Source organism: Salvelinus alpinus, chromosome 1 (assembly GCF_045679555.1).
Source record: "Salvelinus alpinus chromosome 1, SLU_Salpinus.1, whole genome shotgun sequence".
Lineage (NCBI taxonomy): Eukaryota > Metazoa > Chordata > Actinopteri > Salmoniformes > Salmonidae > Salvelinus > Salvelinus alpinus.
In genome coordinates this window covers 66,998,716-67,020,555 of record NC_092086.1, presented here as the reverse complement: position 1 = coordinate 67,020,555, position 21,840 = coordinate 66,998,716, and the positions used below count along the sequence as shown (strand labels likewise).

Below are 21,840 nucleotides of genomic sequence, written 5' to 3'. Positions count from 1 at the left end.
CTATGCTTGAAAATATGAAAAGTAGTACTCAGTGATGTGCTGATTTGCCCCAAACATAATGCTTTGTATTCAGGGCATAAAGTTAATTTAGTGCCTTATTTCAAACAGGATGCATGTTTTGAATATTTATATTCTGTACAGGCTTCCTTATTTTCACTCGGTCATTTAGGTTAGTATTGTGGAATAACTACAATGTTGTTGATCCATCCTCAGTTTTCTCCTATCACAGCCATTAAACTCTGTAACTATTTTAAAGTCACTATTGGCCTCAGGTTGAAATCCGTGAGCGGTTTCCTTCCTCTCTGGCAACCCTGTCTTTCAAAGATAAAAATCCAAATAACTTCACAGATCTTCATTGTAAAGGGTTTAAACAATGTTTCCCATGCTTGTTCAATGAACCATAAACAATTAATGAACATGCACCTGTGGAACGGTCGTTAAGACACTAACAGCTTACAGACGGTAGGCAATTAAGGTCAAAGTTATGAAAACTAGGATACTAAAGAGGCCTTTCTACTGACTCTGAAAAACACCAAAAGAAAGATGCCCAGGCTCCCTGCTCATCTGAGTGAACGTGCCTTAGGCATGCTGCAAGGAGGCATGAGGACTGCAGATGTGGCCAGGGCAATAAATTGCAATGTCTGTACTGTGAGATGCCTAAGACAGCGCTACAGGGAGACTGGACGGACAGCTGATCGTCCTCGCAGTGGCACACCATGTGTAACAACACCTGCACAGGATCGGTACATCCGAACATCACACCTGCGGGACAGGTACAGGATGGCAACAACAACTGCCCGAGTTACACCAGGAATGCACAATCCCTCCATCAGTGCTCAGACTGTCCGCAATAGGCTAAAAGAGGCTGGACTGAGGGCTTGTAGGCCTGTTGTAAGGCAGGTCCTCACCAGACATCACCGGCAACAACATCGCCGATGGGCACACACCCACTGTCGCTGGACCAGAAGGACTGGCAAGAAGTGCTCTTCACTGACGAGTCGCGGTTTTGTCTCACTAGGGGTGATGGTCGGATTCGCGTTTATCGTCGAAGGAATGAGCGTTACACCGAGGCCTGTACTCTGGAGCGGGATCGATTTGGAGGTGGAGGATCCGTTATGGTCCGGGGCGGTGTATCACAGCATCATCGGACTGAGCTTGTTGTCATTGCAGGCAATCTCAACGATGCGCATTACAGGGAAGACATCCTCCTCCCTCATGTGGTACCCTTCCTGCAGGCTCCTCCTGACATGACCCTCCAGCATGACAATGCCACCAGCCATACTGCTCGTTCTGTGTGTGATGTCCTGCAAGACAGGAATGTCAGTGTTCTGCCATGGCCAGCGAAGAGCCCGGATCTCAATCCCATTGAGCACGTCTGGGACCTGTTGGATCGGATGGTGAGGGCTAGGGCCATTCCCCCCAGAAATGTCCGGGAACTTGCAGATGCCTTGGTGGAAGAGTGGGGTAACATCTCACAGCAAGAACTGGCCAATCTGGTGCAGTCCATGAGGAAGCGATGCACTGCAGTACTTAATGCAGCTGGTGGCCACACCAGATACTGACTGTTACTTTTGATTTTGACCCCCCTTCGTTCAGGGACACATTATCACATTTCTGTTAGTCACATGTCTGTGGAACTTGTTCAGTTTATGTCTCAGTTGTTGAATCTTGTTATGTTCATACAAATATTTACACATGTTAAGTATGCTGAAAATAAATGCAGTTGACAGTGAGAGGACGTTTCATTTTTTTGCTGAGTTTATGTGTGGGGTACAAAGATGAGGTAGTCATAAAATAATAATGTTAAACACTATTATTGCACACATTATTTCTATTATTTCTCTATTTTGGGTAGGTCAGGGTGTGACTAGGCTGGGCATTCTAGTTTCCTTATTTCTAGGTTAGTGTGGTTCCCAATCAGAGGCAGCTGTCTATCGTTGTCTCTGATTGGGGATCATATATAAGTTGTCATTTTCCGTTTGGGTTTTGTGGGATGTTGTTTTCTGTTTAATGGTTTTTCCTGACAGAACTGTGCGCTTTCGTTTTCACCTTTTGTCAATTTGTTTGAGTGTTTTTTTTTACATTAAATCATGAACACTTTCCACGCTGCACTTTGGTCTCATTCCGACGACAGCCGTTACAGAACATCCCACCACCAAAGGACCAAGCAGCGTGGCCAGGAGGAGCAGGGATCCTGGGCCCGGGAGAAAAGGGAGTACAGAACATCCTGGACCGTGGAGGAGGTAATGGCAGGGGCCAAGACCCTGCCATGGAAGCAGGCGGAGGTAGCGAGAGAGGAACGGCGACGCTATGAGGAGTTGAGACAACAACGGAAGCCCGAGAGGCAGCTCCCCAAAAATGTTGGGGGGGGGGGGGGATCACACGGGGAGATTGGCGGAGTCAGGGTTTAGACCTGAGCCAACTCCCCGTGCTTACCGTGGGGAGCGTGTGACCACTCAGGCACCGTGTTATGCGGTGATACGCACAGTGTCTCCAGTGCGCATTCACAGCCCAGTGCGCTCTGTTCCAGCTTCCCGCAGTTGCCGTGCTAGAGTGGGCATTCAGCCAGGACGGATTGTGCCGGCTCAGCGCTCTTGGTCTCCGGTGTGTCTCTTCGGCCCAGGATATCCTGCGCCAGCTCTACTCACGGTATCCCCAGTTCACCAGCACAACCCAGTGCGGCCTGTTCCAGCTCCCCGCACTTGCCGGGCTACAGGGGGTATTCAGCCAGGACGCGTTGTGCCAGCTCTACGCTCCAGACCTCCAGTGCGCATCCACAGCCCAGTATATCCTGCGCCGGCTCTACGAACTATGCCTCCAGTGCGCCTTCATAGCCCAGTGCGTCCTGTGCCAGCTCTCCACACTCACCGAGCTAAAGTGGGTATCCAGCCAGGACGCGTTGTGGCAGCTCCACGTACCAGGCTTCCAGTACGTCTCCTCAGTCCGGTGAGACCTGTTCCGGCTCCACGTACGAAGCCTCCAGTGATGATCCATGGCCCGAAGCCTCCAGTGATAATCCATGGCCCGAAGCCTCCAGTGATGATCCATGGCCCGAAGCCTCCAGTGATGATCCATGGCCCGAAGCCTCCAGTGATGATCCATGGCACGAAGCCTCCAGTGATGATCCATGGCACGAAACCTCCAGTGATGATCCATGGCACGAAGCCTCCCGTGATGATCCATGGCACGAAGCCTCCAGTGATGATCCATGGCACGAAGCCTCCAGTAATGATCCATGACACGGAGCCTCCAGTGACGATCCATTGCCCGGAGCCTGCAGAGACGATCCACGGTCCGGAGCCTGCAGCGACGATCCCCGGTCCGGAGCCTGCAGCGACGGTCCCCGGTCCGGAGCCTGCAGCGACGGTCCCCGGTACGGTGCCTCCAGCGACGGTCCCCAGTCCGGAGCCTGCAGCGACGGTCCCCAGTCGAAGCCTCCGGCGATGATCGGTGTTCTGGTTCCTCCGGCGATGATCTGCGGCCCGGTTCCTCCAGTGAAGGTCCATGCACCAGGGCCGCCACCAAAGCGGAGGGATCTGCGGGCGGAGGGGGGTCTACGTCCCGCACCGGACCTGCCGCCGTGAATGGATGCCCACCCGGACCCTCCCCTTTAGAGTCAGGTTTTGTGGTCGGAGTCCTCACCTTTGGGGGGGTACTGTCACGCCCTGGCCATAGAGGTTTTTATTCTCTATTTTGGGTAGGTCAGTGTGTGACTAGGGTGGGCATTCTAGTTTCCTTATTTCTATGTTAGTGTGGTTCCCAATCAGAGGCAGCTGTCTATCGTTGTCTCTGATTGGGGATCATATATAAGTTGTCATTTTCCGTTTGGGTTTTGTGGGATGTTGTTTTCTGTTTAGTGGTTTTTCCTGACTGAACTGTGCGCTTTCGTTTTCACCGTTTGTCATTTTGTTTGAGTGTTTTTTTGAACATTAAATCATGAACACTTTCCACGCTGCACTTTGGTCCCATTCCGACGACAGCCGTTACACAGAGTGAGTCCATGCAACTTATTATGTGACTTGTTCAGCAAATTTCTACTGAACTTATTAGTCTTGCCATAACAAAGGGGTTAAATACTTATTGACTCAAGACATTTCAGTTTTTTATGATTTATTCATTTGTAAAAATCTAAAATGATTCCGCTTTGACTTTATGGGATATTGTGTGTAGGCCAATGACACAAAATCTCAATGTAATCCATTTTAAATTCAGTCAGTAACACAGCAAAATGTGGAAAAAGTCAAGGGGTGTGAATACTTTCTGAAGGCACTGTAAAGTAAAACCGTCACATAAACAACATTAAATTGAAACAGTGTTGAGTGACAGTGTTACACCGTAACTCCCTCCATGACATTGCAGTAAGAGAAAAGTAAACCTCTTGTTATCTTCTGTTTGTTTCTATTTTTACTGTGGTAGGCAAGGTGAAGCAAGGCAGTGAGTGTTGCTGTGGAGCCACACTGTCACCAACATACGAAGTGCAGGCTGGATTAATCATTTACTCTACCTCATGTGGACTGCTGCTTTAAGTCTTCAAGGGTGCTTTCCCAAACTGTGGCCATTCCATCATTCATACTCTAATCATTTATAATACAGGCTAAGTTGGAGAAACAAGAAAAAGTCTCCACAAACTTCCATTTAGATGCAAATGTGGTTAATTGTGGCTGAGCTTTCAGTCTGTCATCATCAGTATGTCCTCACAAACAATAGTGGGACAAATAAGGCCACACAGGCTGCATTTATGTTCTGTTCTGTTCTATCTAGTCTTTATATGGCCCATTTGGGTACTTTAGATTACCACGGGTATCTGTAATTATATCTGGCTCACAGTGACTGCGTTTAGACAGGCAGCACAATTCTGATCTTTTTTCCACTAGTTGGTCTATTGACCAGTCACATTAAATTTTTTCATATCAGATCAGCTGATCTGATTGATGAAAAGACGAATTAGTGAGTGAAAAAATGCAGAATTGGGCTGCCTGTCTAAACGCAGTCACAGTGAGCCAGATATAATTACAGACACCTGTGGTAATCGAAAGTACCCAAAATGGCCACTAGATGTCATAATATTAGATAGAAAAAAACATATAATAGATGTATTTCTACTAGAACAAAACACTGGGTTACTAACAACATTTTTTTTGTTCTAGTAGAAATACATCTATAATATGTTATATTCTATATAGTTAGTATAAGGAACCCATACTCTCAAAAAGAGTAACACAGTTGAAAAGCGTAAAAAAAAATGAAGTAAAGGTAAACACTTATACAACACTATATACATATGTAGAACCAGGAGAAATCTAGAAAATAACTAGATAAATGTAAAGGTTAATTAAGGTAACCTGTCGGGGACGTATCGGGCCAATAGGCCGTCATGAATACAGGACACCCTAATACGAGGAAGCTGAGATGATGACAATAGGAATTCACAACATGACCCTCATATCAAAAACCTCATTAAGTCCTAACGGCTGTAGTATGGATACGGTCGTTATCTTCTGTTCTTGGTGATACTTCCACCTTCTCAATGTTCTGGAATTGTTGAGAAGAGACACTGTGAGAGCATTTGGGCAGAGTGAAAATAAACATTTTCATCCTTTGCGTCTTACAGAAAGAAGTCTTACCTTTGCTTATTCTCTGTGTCAAGCATCTGGATGTCTTGCACAAGTACATTTTGTCACAAACACAGTGTAGAATGTAAATCAAATGTTTTGTGTTGCATGTGACCACACCTTTAACACAGTATGTTTTTTTCCCGACCTAGGCTGTCAGAACTCAAGTTGTTTTTGGTGTTGTTGCACTGAGCACAATTGCCACAAGGGTAGCTTCCATCTCTCAGGGGAGTAAGGGGGGTTTTGTTTAGGACCGTGTTAAAGCTGGTTTGGACTAGTCCACTGTGAAGATTGGGGGCACGTTTGTTGGGGGGCTCCTTGAATTCCTGGCTGAGTGTTGGGTCTGAGGTGAGCATATGCCAGTATTTCATCCATATGTTTTTAATCATAAGGATTTGGGGTGACGGTAGTGATGCAAGTGAAAGAATGTTGAAAATACATCAGGCAACTTTAAAGCTAGAATCCTTAAATGAAACAATAACACATCTGTTTCTCTGAAAAGCTGAGGGATGGGCCTGGAGAAATGTAACCACTCTCAAAATTATAGACAGAGCTATATGGATGCAAGGACTGACCATGCATGATATCAATATTATAGTTTTAACCATGTTTTGAGGCTATAAAGTGTTTTTTTTAATATTTTTTTTTACATTTACTTTGTTTACAAACATTGGAGTAAAACAAGCTTATATTTTGGGTTCTGATGGGGTAAAACAGTTGAACTCAGCTCATGAGATATTTATAAGTCATGTTCTTCAAGAACCAATGGGTATATATAATACATTCATAAGTCAAAAAATGAATGAAGCAATTATGGATTCTAGCTTTAAACACTTAGATTGGAGGCAGGATAAATGGAGTGTATCCAAACATAACAGATTTCCATAGAAAAATCTAAATGTTACAGTTGATTAAGATTAAGATCACTTTACTGATCAATTGCACACAAGATCCAACTGAAATTTGACTTCCTCTTTTAACCCAACCCCTCCAAAAGACAAACATACGTACACATGTATACAGGTGTTGGAGAGGTGCGAACGTGTATCCTCACGCTGTTGATTAGTATGGTTAAAGAGGGATACTTTGGGGGAGATGTGAACTTCAAACATCATGATCGTTGCATGTTAATAGCAACACACACACACACACACTCTCTTACCTACTTATTCCTCACCTATTCATTTTTCACAGCAACTTGAAAGTCCTGGATTTGATGAGCCCCCCTGCAGTACTTACTTCAACCAGGAGACGGCAAAACAGATCAATGGAAATATAAGCACTCCTTACAAATGCCTCATACTGCAAATACAGTAGATTCCAATCACAGATGACTGTACATGAATAGTAAGTGTTCTCTGGGGGCACTATGCAGAGGAAGTAGAGGTAGTCATTACCAATAAGCGAGGCGCAGCCCATGCCTTAGGGCCGGCATGTTAAGACTTCCTTTGGTGAATGACACCCAGTGTAATCCATTTGTGAATTGTATAACCCCAGCAGAAATGACAGAAATGGGCCCCTGGCTTCTCTGGAAAGAAGAGAAGAGAATATGGCAGGTTCTTAAGTGTCTTTCCCATCTACGAGTGTTCTGGAGCCTAGCTGAAATGTCCCAGCTATGAGATCACCCCTGGCCGGCCTGGCTGATGAGTGTATGAGAGTGCTCTCTCAAGACTTCCTGATAGGGGTTTCTAACCACCTTGTGTGAGAGGTTCCCTCTATGGAAAAAAAGCTTTTGGATGGATACCAGGGGGACTCAAAGGTCCACTGTGTCTCTTGCTACCTCTCAGTGGGCTGGGGCTGGATTACCCAGGCTAGCCCTGGTTTAGACTGGAGAGAGAGAGGGGCATTCTCCTTCCCAGCATGTCAACCAGAGGGGAAGACTTTCTCCTCTCTGTATGAGTCACTGGCTCAGGCCCCAGGGAATGGTGCATGTACTTAGTTTCCTGACATGGTTGGTTAAGAGTTCCACATGGGTGATTACACACCACTCATTCAACAAGGAATACTATTTTGGATGAACTATGTGATTCCAAAATTCATTCTTAGCCTATACAATTTTGTTAAACTGCTCCCATATCTTGTAGAACATTCAATGTGAATGTTTATTATGGTATTGTTGCAGTGGAGGCTGCCGAGGGGAGGACGGCTCATAATAACAGCTGGAACAGGGCGAATGAAATGGCATCAAATATATGTATTTGATACAATTCCACTGATTCCGCTCCAGCCATTACCACGAGCCCGTCCTCCCCAATTAAGGTGCCTCCAACCTCCTGTGTTTAGTTGAAAGCAGCTGGAACAAACCACCCCATAATATAATACTATAGACTACTGCACTCTTAGAAGAAAAGGTGCTACCTAGTCCAGAAAGGGTTATTCATAGGAGAACCCTTTTTGGTTCTAGGTAGAACCCTTTTGGTTCCAGGTAGAAAACGTGTTCCTTCCATGGAGAACCCGTTCCACAGAAGATTCTACCTGGAACCCAAAAGGGTTCTACCTGGAACCGAAAATGATTATCCTACGGGAACAGCCGAACCCTTTTGGAACCTTTTTTTCTAAAGTGTACAGAATGGGTTACTGGGACACTACTACAATAAATGGAACACTGTACTATACAGCAGATATGGAACACTGATATAAAACAAACAATTCAAATTTGATTTGTCACATGTGCCGAATACAATGCTTACTTATGAGCCCTTAACCAACAACGCAGATATTTTCAAAAGTAAGTAAAAAAAAAGTACTAAATAAACTAAAGGAAAAATTGTAACACAAAAATAACAATAACGAGGGTCCATACAAGGGGTACAGGTACTGAGTCAATGTGCAGGGGTACAGGGTAGTCGAGGTAATATGGACATGTAGGTACACATAGATAATAAACAGAGAGTAGCAGCAGCGTGTGTGTGTGTGTGTGCGTGTGTGTACGTCGAGCCTGTGCAAGAAAAATAAGAATAGATTTAGAATAAAATAAGGGGGTCAATGCCAACAGTGTTCCAGGGTAAGTAAAAAACATGCAAGGAAGTGAATGATCCAGAGTCACGTTATTTACAACGAGAGGGCTGGTTGAAGGCCCTTCACAGATGTAAAATGATATGATTAATTCTAGGAGCGTATGGAACCCATTGGTAAAGTAGACCCCAAGCAGTAAATAATTTTTTATCTTATCTTATTTATAGGCTCAAATCGGTATGAAATCCCTAAAGTTGCAGATTTTTAGCACTATTTGCAGTTGCAAATTAAAACTGTATGGAAACTGAGTAGCCTAATTAGCATTCATCATGATCATACTGTGTTGGAGGAAGTTGCACATCTAAATCTGGAGTTGCCAACACAGTAAGCACAAACAAGTGTGGACTTGTATCTCCAATGCACTGCTAAAATCTTAAGTGAAATAACAATTTTTCCTGACATGAGGTGATGATTTGTTACATAGATAAACAGCACAGACTCTGTCTAGACTGACACAAACACGCGCGCACGCGCGCACACGCACACACTATGATTTACAAAGGGGTTATACATAATTTATAAACAAGCCAATTTATTAGTTTCAAACTGTAATAAACAGTTAAGGCATTAGTTGAGTTTGTGATTGATTTACGGTCCTATTATTGATAACATTTCCATTTGCAAGTGTAGCAGATTAAATAAAGGCCTGTGATGTGTGGAATTACCAAGGCCTAACACTTGCTCACTAAATGGGCTCTTAATTTAAACAGTTTAAGATTAAACAACAATTTGTCGCTTTGCTAATCCGAGCCTGAGCAGGTTGATGTAACCCCCCCAGAAAAATTCCCCTTTCTGAAGTGACTTCGATGCGTTCTTGACCAACCAGCCCGTTCTTTACGCACCCATCTCCTGCAACTGTAGTGCAGTCATTGGTAGTGTGGCTTGCCTCCTCGGACCGTTTTGGAACTCAGCAATACTATTGGTCTACAGCCGCATCCATCATAAGATTATCTGTTTCGGGGTAGGTTGGTACGGACGCCAAAGCTTGAGAGAAAGGGACTGCATTTAATCGCCCAGTCGAAGAATTCGCAACTACTACCGTGTCTCGTTGTTTCACTTTCCTCCCCTTTTCATCACTAATATGATGTTGTCATGAGGAATGCACAGAAGGTTTACCTGGATTATTTGACAGCCAAGAACTGAATATTATTTCAGCACGTCCCTCCCGGACAAGCACAGTTTTTCGCGTGCAGTTTTTTGGTGATGCCTTTTGGATCCTAGGCTAAAAGAAGCCAGATCCACGTTTGCCCGCCTGCATGTTGTCAGAAAGGTTATTGGGTGTGTAGTGTAATGTAACCAGGTATCTGAATTTTGCTCTCTGTGTTCTGCTACCTTCTTATAATTGGATTGCACATCATAAGTCAAAGATTTCTTCATCCTCCGAACTCGGGTACTGTGGACTGGGAGAAAACATGGGACTGCCTGCTCTGGAGTTTAGTGACTGCTATCTGGACAGTCCCCAGTTCCGAGACAGATTGAAGTCTCACGAACTAGAACTGGACAAGACCAATAAGTTCATCAAAGAGCTGATCAAAGATGGGAAGGCGCTCATCCAAGCACTGAAAAGTAAGATAATCCATTTGCTCTTTGTGGGGGAAGAAAGGGAGTGTACACATGACATTGACACGGTTGCAACAATGTAGCACTTTATTGTGACGATGACTGCGCTACTGTGTTCAGCTAAATTCCCAAACAATTATGAATGAAGACATTGCCCAATGTATTAGAGACGTATGTGTTAGCTCTCTAATGATCTTAAGTAGTTTACCCAAAATATTTTCACTAATAGCAAAGTGGATTTTAGATTTAAAGTAGCATACAGTTCATTCAGAAAGAATTAAGAACCCCTGACTTATCCCACATTTTATGTTACAGCCTTGTTCTAAAATGGATCAAATGTTTTTTCCCCCTCATTGATCTACACACAATACTCCATAATGACAAAGTGAAAACGTGTTTTTAGAAATGTTTGCAAATGTATTAAAAATAAAAAAAACAGAAATACCTTATTTACATAAGTATTCAGACCCTTTGCTATGAGACTCGAAATTGAGCTCAGGTGCATCCTGTTTCCATTGATCATCCTTGAGATGTTTCTACAACTTGATTGGAGTCCACCTGTGGTAAATTCAATTGATTGGACATGATTTGGAAAGGCACACACCTGTCTATATAAGGTCCCACAGTTGACAGTGCATGTCAGAGCAAAAACGAAACCATGAGATCGAAGGAATTGTCTGTAGAGCTCCGAGACAGTATTGTGTCGAGGCACAGATATGGCGAAGGGTACCAAAAAATGTCTGCAGCATTGAAGGTCCCCAAGAACAGTGGCCTCCATCATTCTTAAATGGAAGAGGTTTGGAACCACTGACTCTTTCTAGAGCTGGCCGACCGGCCAAACTGAGCAATTGGGGGAGAAGGGCCTTGGTCAGAGAGGTGACCAAGAACCCAATGGTCACTCTGACAGAGCTCCAGAGTTCCTCTGTGGAGATGGTAGAACCTTCCAAAAGTACAACCATTTCTGCAGAAATCCACCAATCAGGCCTTTATGGTAGAGTGGCCAGATGGAAGCCACTCCTCAGTAAAAGGCACATGACAGCCCTCTTGGAGTTTGCCAAAAGGCACCTAAATGACGCTCAGACCATGAGAAACAAGATTATCAGGTCTGATGAAACCAAGATTGAAATCTTGGGCCTGAATGCCAAGCGTCACATCTGGAGGATACCTGACACCATCCCTACGATGAAGCATGGTGGTGGCAGCATCAGCATCATGCTGTGAGGATGTTTTTCTGAGGCAGGGACTGGGAGACTAGTCAGGATTGAGTGAAAGATGAACGGAGAAAAGTACAGAGAGATCCTTGATGAAAACCTGCTCCAGAGCGCTCAGGACCTCAGACGGGGTGAAGGTTCACCTTCCAACAGGACAACGACCCTAACATGCTGACCAGACCTGTCTGCGTGCGCCATCACGCACATTTTGATTTTGTCCACCCACACCAGACGTGATCAGGACACGCAGGTTGAAATATCAAAACGAACTCTCAACCAATTATATTAATTTGGGGACAGATCGATAAGCAAACATTTATGGCAATTTCGCTAGCTAGCTTGCTGTTGCTAGCTAATTTGTCCAGGGATATAAAAATTGGTTTGTTATTTTACCTGAAATGCACAAGGTCCTCTACTCCGACAATTAATCCACAAATAAAAGGGTAAAAATGTTTGTTTTCTAGTAATCTCTCCTCCTTCAGGTTTCTTCTTCTTCTTTGGACTTTATATGGCAGTTGGCAACCAACTTTAAGGTGCATTACCACTACCGACTGGACTGGAGTGTGGACCTCAGTTCATCTTTCAATCACCCACGTGGGTATATGCTTCTAAAAATCAATGAGGAGATGGGAGAGGCGGGACTTGCAGCGCGTTAAGCGTCACAAATAAAACCACGTTCTATTTTAGCACCTGTCCACACAGACACGCGCGAGCAGTGTGAGGGCGATGATTGAATAACATTTATGTGTACATTTATTTTGCAACGCTCACGCACGCCACACAAGCGATGTGGTCAGCATGTAAACACACAGCCAAGACAACGCAGGAGTGGCTTCGGGACAAGGCTCTGAATGTCCTTGAGTGGCCCAGCCAGAGCCTGGACATGAACCCGATCGAACATCTCTGGAGAGACCTGAAAATAGCTGTGCGGCAACGCTCCCCATCCAACCTGACAGAGAGGATCTGCAGAGAAGAATGGGAGAAACTCCCCAAATACAGGTGTGCCAAGCTTGTAGCGTCATACCCTAGAAGACTTGATGCCCTCTTCCAAAGGTGCTCCAACAAAGTACTGAGTACAGGCTCTGAATACTTATGAAAATTTGATATTTTAGTTTAAATTTCAAAAAAATCTGTTTTTGCTTTGTCATTATGGGGAATTGTGTGTAGATTGATGAGGGGGGGGGACTATTAAAATCCATTTTAGATTAAGGCTATATGGTAACAAAATGTGGAAAAAGTCAATGGGTCTGAATACTTTCCATACCAATAATTTGGTATTTATTTTATTTTACCTCTATTTAACTAGGCAAGTCAGTTAAGAATAATTTCTTATTTTACAACGACGGCCTACCGAATGCACTGTGTATTGTGTGTATATATAAAGTGTGTATGGTAATGTGAAACATTTCCATTATCGCCTGATCTTTTCCTGCAGAATACGGTTGTAAGATGAAGGACTTAGTCATTAAACAGCATCAGTCAGTGACGGTTCAGATAGAGGGGAGGAGAACACTGCCTGAGTTGACAGGTGCTTGCTGGTCAGAGTTGGGATTTGGAACAATCCACAGCATCAAGCCTCAAACAAAAGTCCCATGTTCACAAGTCACCAGGCAGCTAGTGTGAAGTACAAGCGCTAGTCTTTACATTTAGCTACTCTTGCCTCATACAGTAACACACTGTTACGACACTACTATACATTACCTAAAGTTTTCACTCCACTCTAACTCATGATAGATGTTCAAAACCGGCCAAAAAACGCCATGCTCTTCTGTACAGTCCACTGTCAGCTAACAGTCACAGTCTGGACAGTTCTGCTTTTGTCTATCAGGGACATCTAGAAACAGAATGACCCGTATTGACCCTAGTCCCAGGTCAGAGGGGAACTGGGGTTAGGGATCGTCAACTATTGTAACTACTGCTGTTTGTGTAGCTGCAGAAACCACAGGCCATATAAAGTGTGTTTTAATTGCATATTACATGGGGATAATGTAAGCCTATGTTACAGTTCCCTTTTCACATTATTTTGAAGCACTCTACTTTAGCGAGAATTGAATCCAGAATCAACTTGTCAATCCTTGTTCTGGTTGCTAGCGGTGATTGCACAACAACAAGCACATGTTTGTAACCTCTAACATACATGAGGTGTCACTACTCGCCACAAGAGAATGTAAACCATACGTTACACCTGAGGAGTGACTTTAGGCTACTATTCAACCCCCTGTCACATCTGAAATATCAGTGTCATTTACCGCCTCCCCATCCTGTTGGTTGGAGTGTGGTTCCTGTGGGCCAGGCCTACAGTCAGTCACAGACTTCACAGAGCACCAACACCAGCTGTAGTCCACAACCAGCCAGCCAGCCACACCAGCCCGCCTCTGGTGCAAGATGGATGTTCTGTAAGCAAAGGGCAACCTGTCATTAGGGATCCAGGTGAAACGTCTTACACCTGACCTTAAACATGACATTTCGTTAATCACTCAAATTAACCCAAATTAGGGTTTACCGAACGCTGTTCTGCGGATGGGAAGGCTACATATTTTGACATAAAATGTTGCCTGTTTTGAGTAAATGGGATAAAATGAAAACCAGGTTTTGTTTGAGTTTGCTTTGTGTAAAAGGAACGGCTCTTGAGTTTAACCCCTGCCATTGGTTCACCTACTGCGGTATGTCACTGTCACAATAACATAGCTCGAACACACAGGCTTTGCAATTTTAGTGTGAGGTCATCATCGTCTAGAATGGCAAAGTTGTCACAGGGGTTTTCTGAGGTGAAGAATGCTTCAGCACCCTTGAGTATTTTTACATGGCGATGACTGAGAAGCATATATCGATTTCCACACGGGTTTAAATCATTTAACAACAGACACAGCATTTCAGCGAGGAGAGGTGAAATGAACGTCTCCCGTTGCAGGTTTTTATGGACTGTCTTCTAAAGGAGTCTTTCGTGAGTGTGAATCCAAGGCCTATGAAACATGAGTTTACATGTATTCACATGTATTCTGTCCTACAGTGGGTTGATGAAATGACACCAGATGGAGGATTAGGGAGTATGCCTGAGTTTCCCCCTCAACTCAGCAGGCTGTTTGTTTCTCATAGTTAACTGTTTATATTTTGCCACCTTACATAAGATCATGTCCTCTCACACTGTCGACGACTGGTATTATTAGGATCAGATGACCAAATTATACATTTTAGGATATTGTAGTTACATAGTTATTGTAGTTACATAGTTATTACCGCAGTATTTGCTGTAGGTAGGTGTTACCTTTCTCACCTACACACTCTGTCCCACAAGGATGTACTTAACGCTTGGTTCCTAATGGAACCCTATTCCCTATGTAGTGCACTACAGGTCCTATGGGACCTGTTCAAAAGTAGTGCACTGTAATAGGGGATAGGGTGCCAGTGTTTGTTTAGTTGATGCTGTTGTGAAGTGAATGCAGCTAAGAGAAAGTGAAATGGTCCCTGCATTCTTTCACGTAGCCGTTAAACATCCAGGTTCAGCTATAGAAACAGGCCTCTATAAACAGAGGCTCTAAATAGTCTACTCCACTATGTTCCCCTGTTGAAGCATCTCCAACCCTTTGAGAAGCAGAGTGAGAATCCCCAGGACAGAAGTTAGGCCTACCTCAAGAGCACTCTGCTTGGAGGTCCCCCAGTGTGTTTTATGAGTGGTGATGATAGAGCTGGTAAATTACTATCTCTCTACTGTGGTGATGGATGAACCCAATGCATCCACACAATGTGACTGTGACTAATATACACACAACTACTGGCCCAGCGAGTCTCTTTCTCTGTAGGCCCTTTCAGAGGTGTGTGTGTGTGTGTGGGGGGGGAGGGGGGGGGGGGAGCTCTTGCCTTTCAGAACAGAGTCACATTATCCCAGTTTGCCTGTGGGAGGGAGAGAGGAGTGGGTGGTGTCATGAGGAGTGGGGGGGGTGTAGTGAGGAGTGGGGGGGTGTAGTGAGGAGTGAGGGGTGTTGTGAGGAGTGGGGGGTGTTGTGAGGGAGTGTAGTGAGGAGTGGGGGGGTGTAGTGAGGAGTGAGGGGTGTTTTGAGGAGTGGGGGGGTGTTGTGAGGAGTGGGGGGATGTTGTGGGGGGTGTCGCTAGGAGTGGGGGGGTGTCGCGAGGAGTGGGGGAGTGTCGTGAGGAGTGGGGGGTGTCATTGCGTCTCAGGGCATTCTACTGAATGCATCAAATGGGAACAAAGGACAAGAAATATGTGCGTGCACGTATGTGAGCGCAAGTGTGTGCGTGTGTGTGAGATGTGGGGGTTGGCATGGGCGGTATTCCTTAAGCAATGACGTAAAGGCGGGGAAATTAGGGCACCCTCACCACACAGCTCTGTCTACTATTGCCATTTCTTTGTCAGGGGAAGCTTCTCCGAGCCCTGAACCTACAGTGGCAGAGCTGCACTTATCACGTATGCTCAGATGGTCCAATCATGTGTTTGGGTTATTTTGGCTTTCTACCAAGATGAGCTAACACAATCCAGGTGGACACAGAGTTGGTAAATATTTGAACTTTAGAAGCTTTATTTAGTTACATGCTTCATAATTGCATAGTCATTCAGCCACTCAGCAGTTTGTGTTCAGGCATATTCCTTCATGTGTTTCCACTCACAAAGACGTGAAACGTATTTCCATGGTATGCACCAGTCTAATTCTCTCTATAGGCTATATACATATAAATGTATGCACATGTTGGTTGCTTTTTCCACCACATTCAGCTTGCTGTTCATTTTTCTACAGAGTAGTGTTACTGAAATTGAAAGCCTGCCCTGCAAACCTCCTGCCATGAATTCAGGCCTATTTTGTTTTGTGCAGGTGGACTTCTTCCAAGCGGGCTTCACATAAATGTTGTGAGTGAAACATAGCTGGCCTCTCTCTCTATGTGCGGGAGAGCAGAAGTGCTGGAGGCACTATTGATGACCCAATGACAATGTCTGTAGGGGATACACTTAAAGAGGGGATACACATATGAAGAGTGCGAAAGAGAGAGGATGAAAGGCAAAAGAAAAGGGGAATTGAAAACCATTAAGACCTGTTTGGTTCTTTTTAGAAACATGAACATTTTCCATCTGGCGAAAGTATGCAGGTAGGCTATGGTTTCTGAGCTGGTCTCCACTCTGGCCTCCTAACTGGGAAAGAGGAAGTGGGATTTACACATACAACGTGGAGTTTATTTTCAGGGCTCCCACTCTTGAAAAGGACCTTTCTAATGGCCTTTAGTTACATACAGAGCTGTGTGAATTCTTCACACAAACAGTTGAAGTCAGAAGTTTACATACTTAAAAAAAAATATATATTTTACCTTTATTTAACTAGGCAAGTCAGTTAAGAATAAATTCTTATTGTCAATGACGGCCTAGGAACAGTGGGTTAACTTGCTCAGGGGTAGAATGACAGATTTGAACCTTGTCAGCTCGGAGATTTGAATTTGCCAACTTTCGGTTACTAGTCCAACGCTCTAACCACTAGGCTACGCTGCCGCCTCGCGGCATTGAAGCAACATCTCAGACATCAGTCAGGAGGTTAAAGCTTGGTCGCAAATGGGAATTCCAAATGGACAATGACCCCAAGAATACTTCCACAGTTGTGACAAAATTGCTTAAGGACAACAAAGTCAAGGTATTGGAGTGGCCATCACAAAGCCCTGACCTCAATCCTATAGAACATCTGTGGGCAGAACTGAAAAAGTGTGTGCAAGCAAGGAGGCCTGCAAACCTGACTCAGTTACACCAGCTCTGTCAGGAGGAATGAGCCAAAATTCACCCAACTTATTGTGGGAAGCTTGTGGAAGGCTACCCGAAACTTTTGACCCAAGTTAAACAATTTAAAGGCAATGCTACCAAATACTAATTGAGTGTATGTACACTTCTGACCCACTGGGAATGTGATGAAAGAAATAAAAGCTGAAATAAATCATTCTCTCTACTATTATTCTGACATTTCACATTCTTAAAATAAAGTGGTGATCCTAACTGACCTAAAACAGGGACTTTTTACTAGGCTTAAATGTCAGGAATTGTGAAAAACGGAGTTTAAATGTATTTGGCTAAGGTGTATGTAAACTTCCGACTTCAACTGTAGACATTGGCTACACTGAATCATTCTCACCCTAGCTACCCACTATCCTGGTTCTAGTCCTCCTTCAGCATTATGGCCTCTTACAGTAAGTCTGCTTTGAAAAATAGAACCCTTACTGGACCAATAGAGAAAGACATGAGTGTGTGTTGTCACGGATCCCCCGGAACTTTCATTGCGCACACCTGGCCCCTATTCCCACTGATTGTATTTGTATATACTGTATGTGCCCTTTGTTCACCATAGTGCTGTCAATTATTGTTACTATGTCCGTTGGTGCGTGTCAGTGCCTGTGCTGTGTGTTTTTGTCACATGAGTTAACGCTGGAGAGACGAATTAGGCACGGGGAGTAAAACATTTAATAAAGAACGTACAAGGAACAAGACAGGAACAGCGTCAGCATACAAGAAAACAAAGACAAAAAACAATCAATGCAGAACCGCTTCTGCATTGATTGTTTTTTGTCTTTGTTTTCTGATGTGCTTGACGAGGGAAGGCAGGTGTGCGTAATGAAGGAGTGCGTGATGCAGGGCAGCCTGGCGTGCTCAATCGCCAGTGGGGGGGGGGGGGAGCAGACGTGACAGTTTTGGGCTTTCGTGCCCTTCTGGATTGCGCAGATGATTACGGGTCTTGTCCTGTGTGATAATCATTTTGCGCTAGGGTTATTTATTCAAGGTACTCCTCGCTCTTTTGTTTGGGTTTCAACCCTGTGTTTTTGTTACGTGTTTGTTTAGAGTATCCTTTACACGGCACGCCGTAATTTGGGGCTTAAAAAAACTCCTATTACGCATTCCTGCGCCTGTCTCCCGAATCCATTCGTACCAACGTGCAGAATAATCGACCATTGCGGCACCGCCGCAATTTCAGCAGCTGCAACTGGGTCGTCCGACGTCGCCACAACTGGTCTGTCCGATGACGCAACTTCAGCAGCCACAACTGGCCTGTCCGACGCCGCCACAACCGGTCCGTCCGTCCGACGCCACTGCAACTTCGGCAGCTGCATCGGGTCCTGATCGACCCGCACTGCGTTCCCTGTGATCGTCCTCGAGACCGGTGTCGTTGCGCTGCTGGTGCAGCGCGTTGGTGGGGGGGACTGTCACGGATCCCTCTGGAACTTTCCTTGCGCACACCTGGCCCCTATTCCCACTGATTGTATCAGTGGCACTATATGCACTGAACAAAAATATAAATGCATCAGGCAACAATTTCTAAGATTTTACTGAGTTACAGTTCATGTAAGGAAATCAGTCAATTGAAATATATTCATTAGGCCCTAAACTATGCATTCCACATGACTGGAAATACAGATATGTATCTGAAAATCACAGATACTTTTAAAATAAGTAGGGGTGTGGATCAGAAAACCAGTGTGACCACCATTTGCCTCATGCAGTGCGACACATCTCCTTCACATAGAGTTGATCAGGCTGTTGATTGTGGCCTGTGGAATGTTGTCCCACTCCTCTTTAATGGCTCTGCGAAGTTGCTGGATATTGGCAGAACTGAAACGCTGTCATGCACGTCGATCCAGAGCATCCCAAACATGCTCAATGGGTGACATGTCTGGTGAGTATGTAGGCCATGGAAGAACTGGGACATGTTCAGCTTCAAGGAATTGTGTACGGATCCTTGCGACATGAGGACGTGCATTATTATGAATGGTATGATAATGGGCCTCAGTATCTTGTCCCTGTATCTCTGTGCATTCAAATTGCCATCGATAAAATGCAATTGTGTTTGTTGTCCATAGCTTACCGCAAAAATAATATTTTTGTGCATATGGAGCATTTCTGGGATCTTGAAACATGTGACCAACACTATACATGTTGTGTTTATATTTTTGTTCAGTATAGATGTACTGTGTAATGTAGTCGTGTTGCGTCCAGTTGTTGTGACACCAAAGGCAGGCTAGGGTCATTCAGGGGACTCTCCATAATATAAGCTGTGCTTTGTGTCATTTGGGTGTTTCTGTACTTTGTGCTTTGATACACATTGATTGGATCTGTGTGCTGACTTCCAACATTCTTTTTCTGTGGAAACATCATAAAAGACTGGGGGAATAGAACAGTGCAGGTCAGGAACAGGAAAGTTCTGAAGGAGGAAGGCCTGTTTACAATCTCCTGGAGGTTATCTGATGGATAATGTGTGGTCATAAAGAAGGAACAAGGTTAAGATCTGAAACAGAACACATGGTTCAATCTGAATAGGTAGCCGTAAAGTATACTTGGTTTAGTCACTTTAAAGGCATTGCAATTGTTGTTTTGACGTTTAGAGCAAACCTACTGTATGTATGGTGATCAGGCTGCCCTACCTCTGGCTCTCTGTCACCACACACGCATGTGCACACGCACACACACATACACAACACAGCCTACTGTATAGTCATCATCAGGTGATGATGCCAGTTCTACCTCTGGCTGTCTCAGGGATGTTTACTGTAGGAGTTGCTCTGAGGGATGACGTGGTGTAGGGCCTATAAAATACATTCAATTTCTTTTGCCTGATTTTGTTTAGTTTTTTCCCCAAATTCCATTTTCTTAGTTGTTTTACCAGGCTTCTGTTTTTTCAGGTTTTCGCTCTCAAAATCACACTGTTTTAACAGAAAAACAACAAAATGGAATGTTCTAAGTCCAGAACAATGTTTAAACCACATCAAGAGACAATTTTTTAGATCTGGAAAAAATTGAAGATATTTCAATTTTGGGGTAACAACCCTTTAATGCAAGTGCACATCAGGAAGAGACCATTGTTTGGTTAAAGGGATTCCTTGGGATTTTGGCAATGAGGCCATTTTACCATTCATCTGACTCTGGGGAAGTAGATAAAGGGCATCATTGCCAAAATCACGAAGTATCCCTTTAAGCGGTGTTGCTGTAGCGCGCATGGGATTGCAGAGTTTGCAAAACAAATTGCCATTTGGTTTGATGAAAATAATCTTAATATTATTCTGCCAGGTAGGCTACTTTGTAGTCACAATTTAATTGAGAAGGTTTTTAGGAAAGCCTTTCCATCTCCATCAAAAGAAGGTGATCATTTGCATTATCGCTAACGGCTACACAAATTATAGACATAAGCAAGCCCCGCACACATACACACAGACAGGGGCATTCCTGTGCCATTTCAGAAAGTTGCTGATGCATTTTGTTCATGTCTTACATTCAGTGTCGGTAATACCGGCTGTTCTAGCTGGCTAACTAAATGCTAAACGAGCGCATTGCCAACATTTTATACGGTCTCTGAACTAAAGTATTTGCAGGACAGACATCCCAGCTCATAAATTTATACAAGTAACAAAATGCTACTCACAGTTTGCTGCACGCACAAAACATATCTTAGACAGCAAGGCTCTTGATTCATGAGGTGATTCTCTGCTGTTACCAAGGGAACCTTCATTTTGGAAGAAGATATCCACTTAGCTAGATAGCTAAGTAGCTATTAAATTAGCAAACCAAATGCACAACTGCAGAGCATTTAGCACATTTTAGACCGTTAACTTAATAGTTATAAGATATCTAGCTGGCAAACATTTAGTTGTGAATTCCATACTGTACCTAGATCACCTGGCGCATGCTGCACAACAGTGCTGCACAACACACTCATAAGGCTCCAGTCACTCGTCATCGTGTGCTTGTAAACAAACACCCCGTGACAGGGGACTACCGGTAAGCTTCATAATGAACAATTACAGTGGCTTGCGAAAGTATTCACCCCCCTTGGCATTTTTCCTATTTTGTTGCCTTACAACTTGGAATGAACATTTATTTTGGGGGGGTTGTAACATTTGATTTACACAACATGCCTACCACTTTGAAGATACAAAATATTTTTTATTGTGAAGCAAACAAGAAATAAGACAAAAAAAATGACTGTGCATAACTATTCACCCCCCCAAAGTCAATACTTTGTAGAGCCACCTTTTGCAGCAATTACAGCTGCAAGTCTCTAGGGGTATGTCTCTATAAGCTTGGCACATCTAGCCACTGGGATTTTTGCCCATTCTTCAAGGCAAAACTGCTCCAGCTGCTTCAAGTTGGATGGGTTCCGCTGGTGTACAGCAATCTTTAAGTCATACCAGAGATTCTCAATTGGATTGAGGTCTGGGCTTTGACTAGGCCATTCCAAGACATTTAAATGTTTTCCCTTAAACCACTTGAGTGTTGCTTTAACAGTATGCTTAGGGTCATTGTCCTGCTGGAAGGTGAACCTCCGTCCCAGTCTCAAATCTCTGGAAGACTGAAACAGGTTTCCCTCAAGAATTTCCCTGTATTTAGCGCTATCCATTGTTCCTTCAATTCTGACCAGTTTCCCAGTCCCTGCCGATGGAAAAACATCCGCACAGCATTGTGCTGCCACAAC

General features: G+C 44.2%; 1 protein-coding gene across 3 annotated transcripts in view; it reads left to right on the top strand.

Moving 5' to 3' along the window:
- The first annotated feature begins 9,604 nt into the window (after positions 1-9,604).
- The window catches only part of LOC139583798 (rho GTPase-activating protein 26-like), a 112,712-nt gene continuing 100,476 nt past the window's right edge, over positions 9,605-21,840 (top strand). For 2 of the 3 annotated variants that reach the window (XM_071415288.1, XM_071415278.1), the window contains exon 1: positions 9,605-10,193. In XM_071415288.1, the coding sequence (XP_071271389.1) occupies positions 10,040-10,193 (154 nt within the window). In that variant the 5' untranslated portion in view covers positions 9,605-10,039. The remainder of the gene's footprint in view (positions 10,194-21,840) is intronic. The other variant, XM_071415268.1, reaches the window with a different exon arrangement.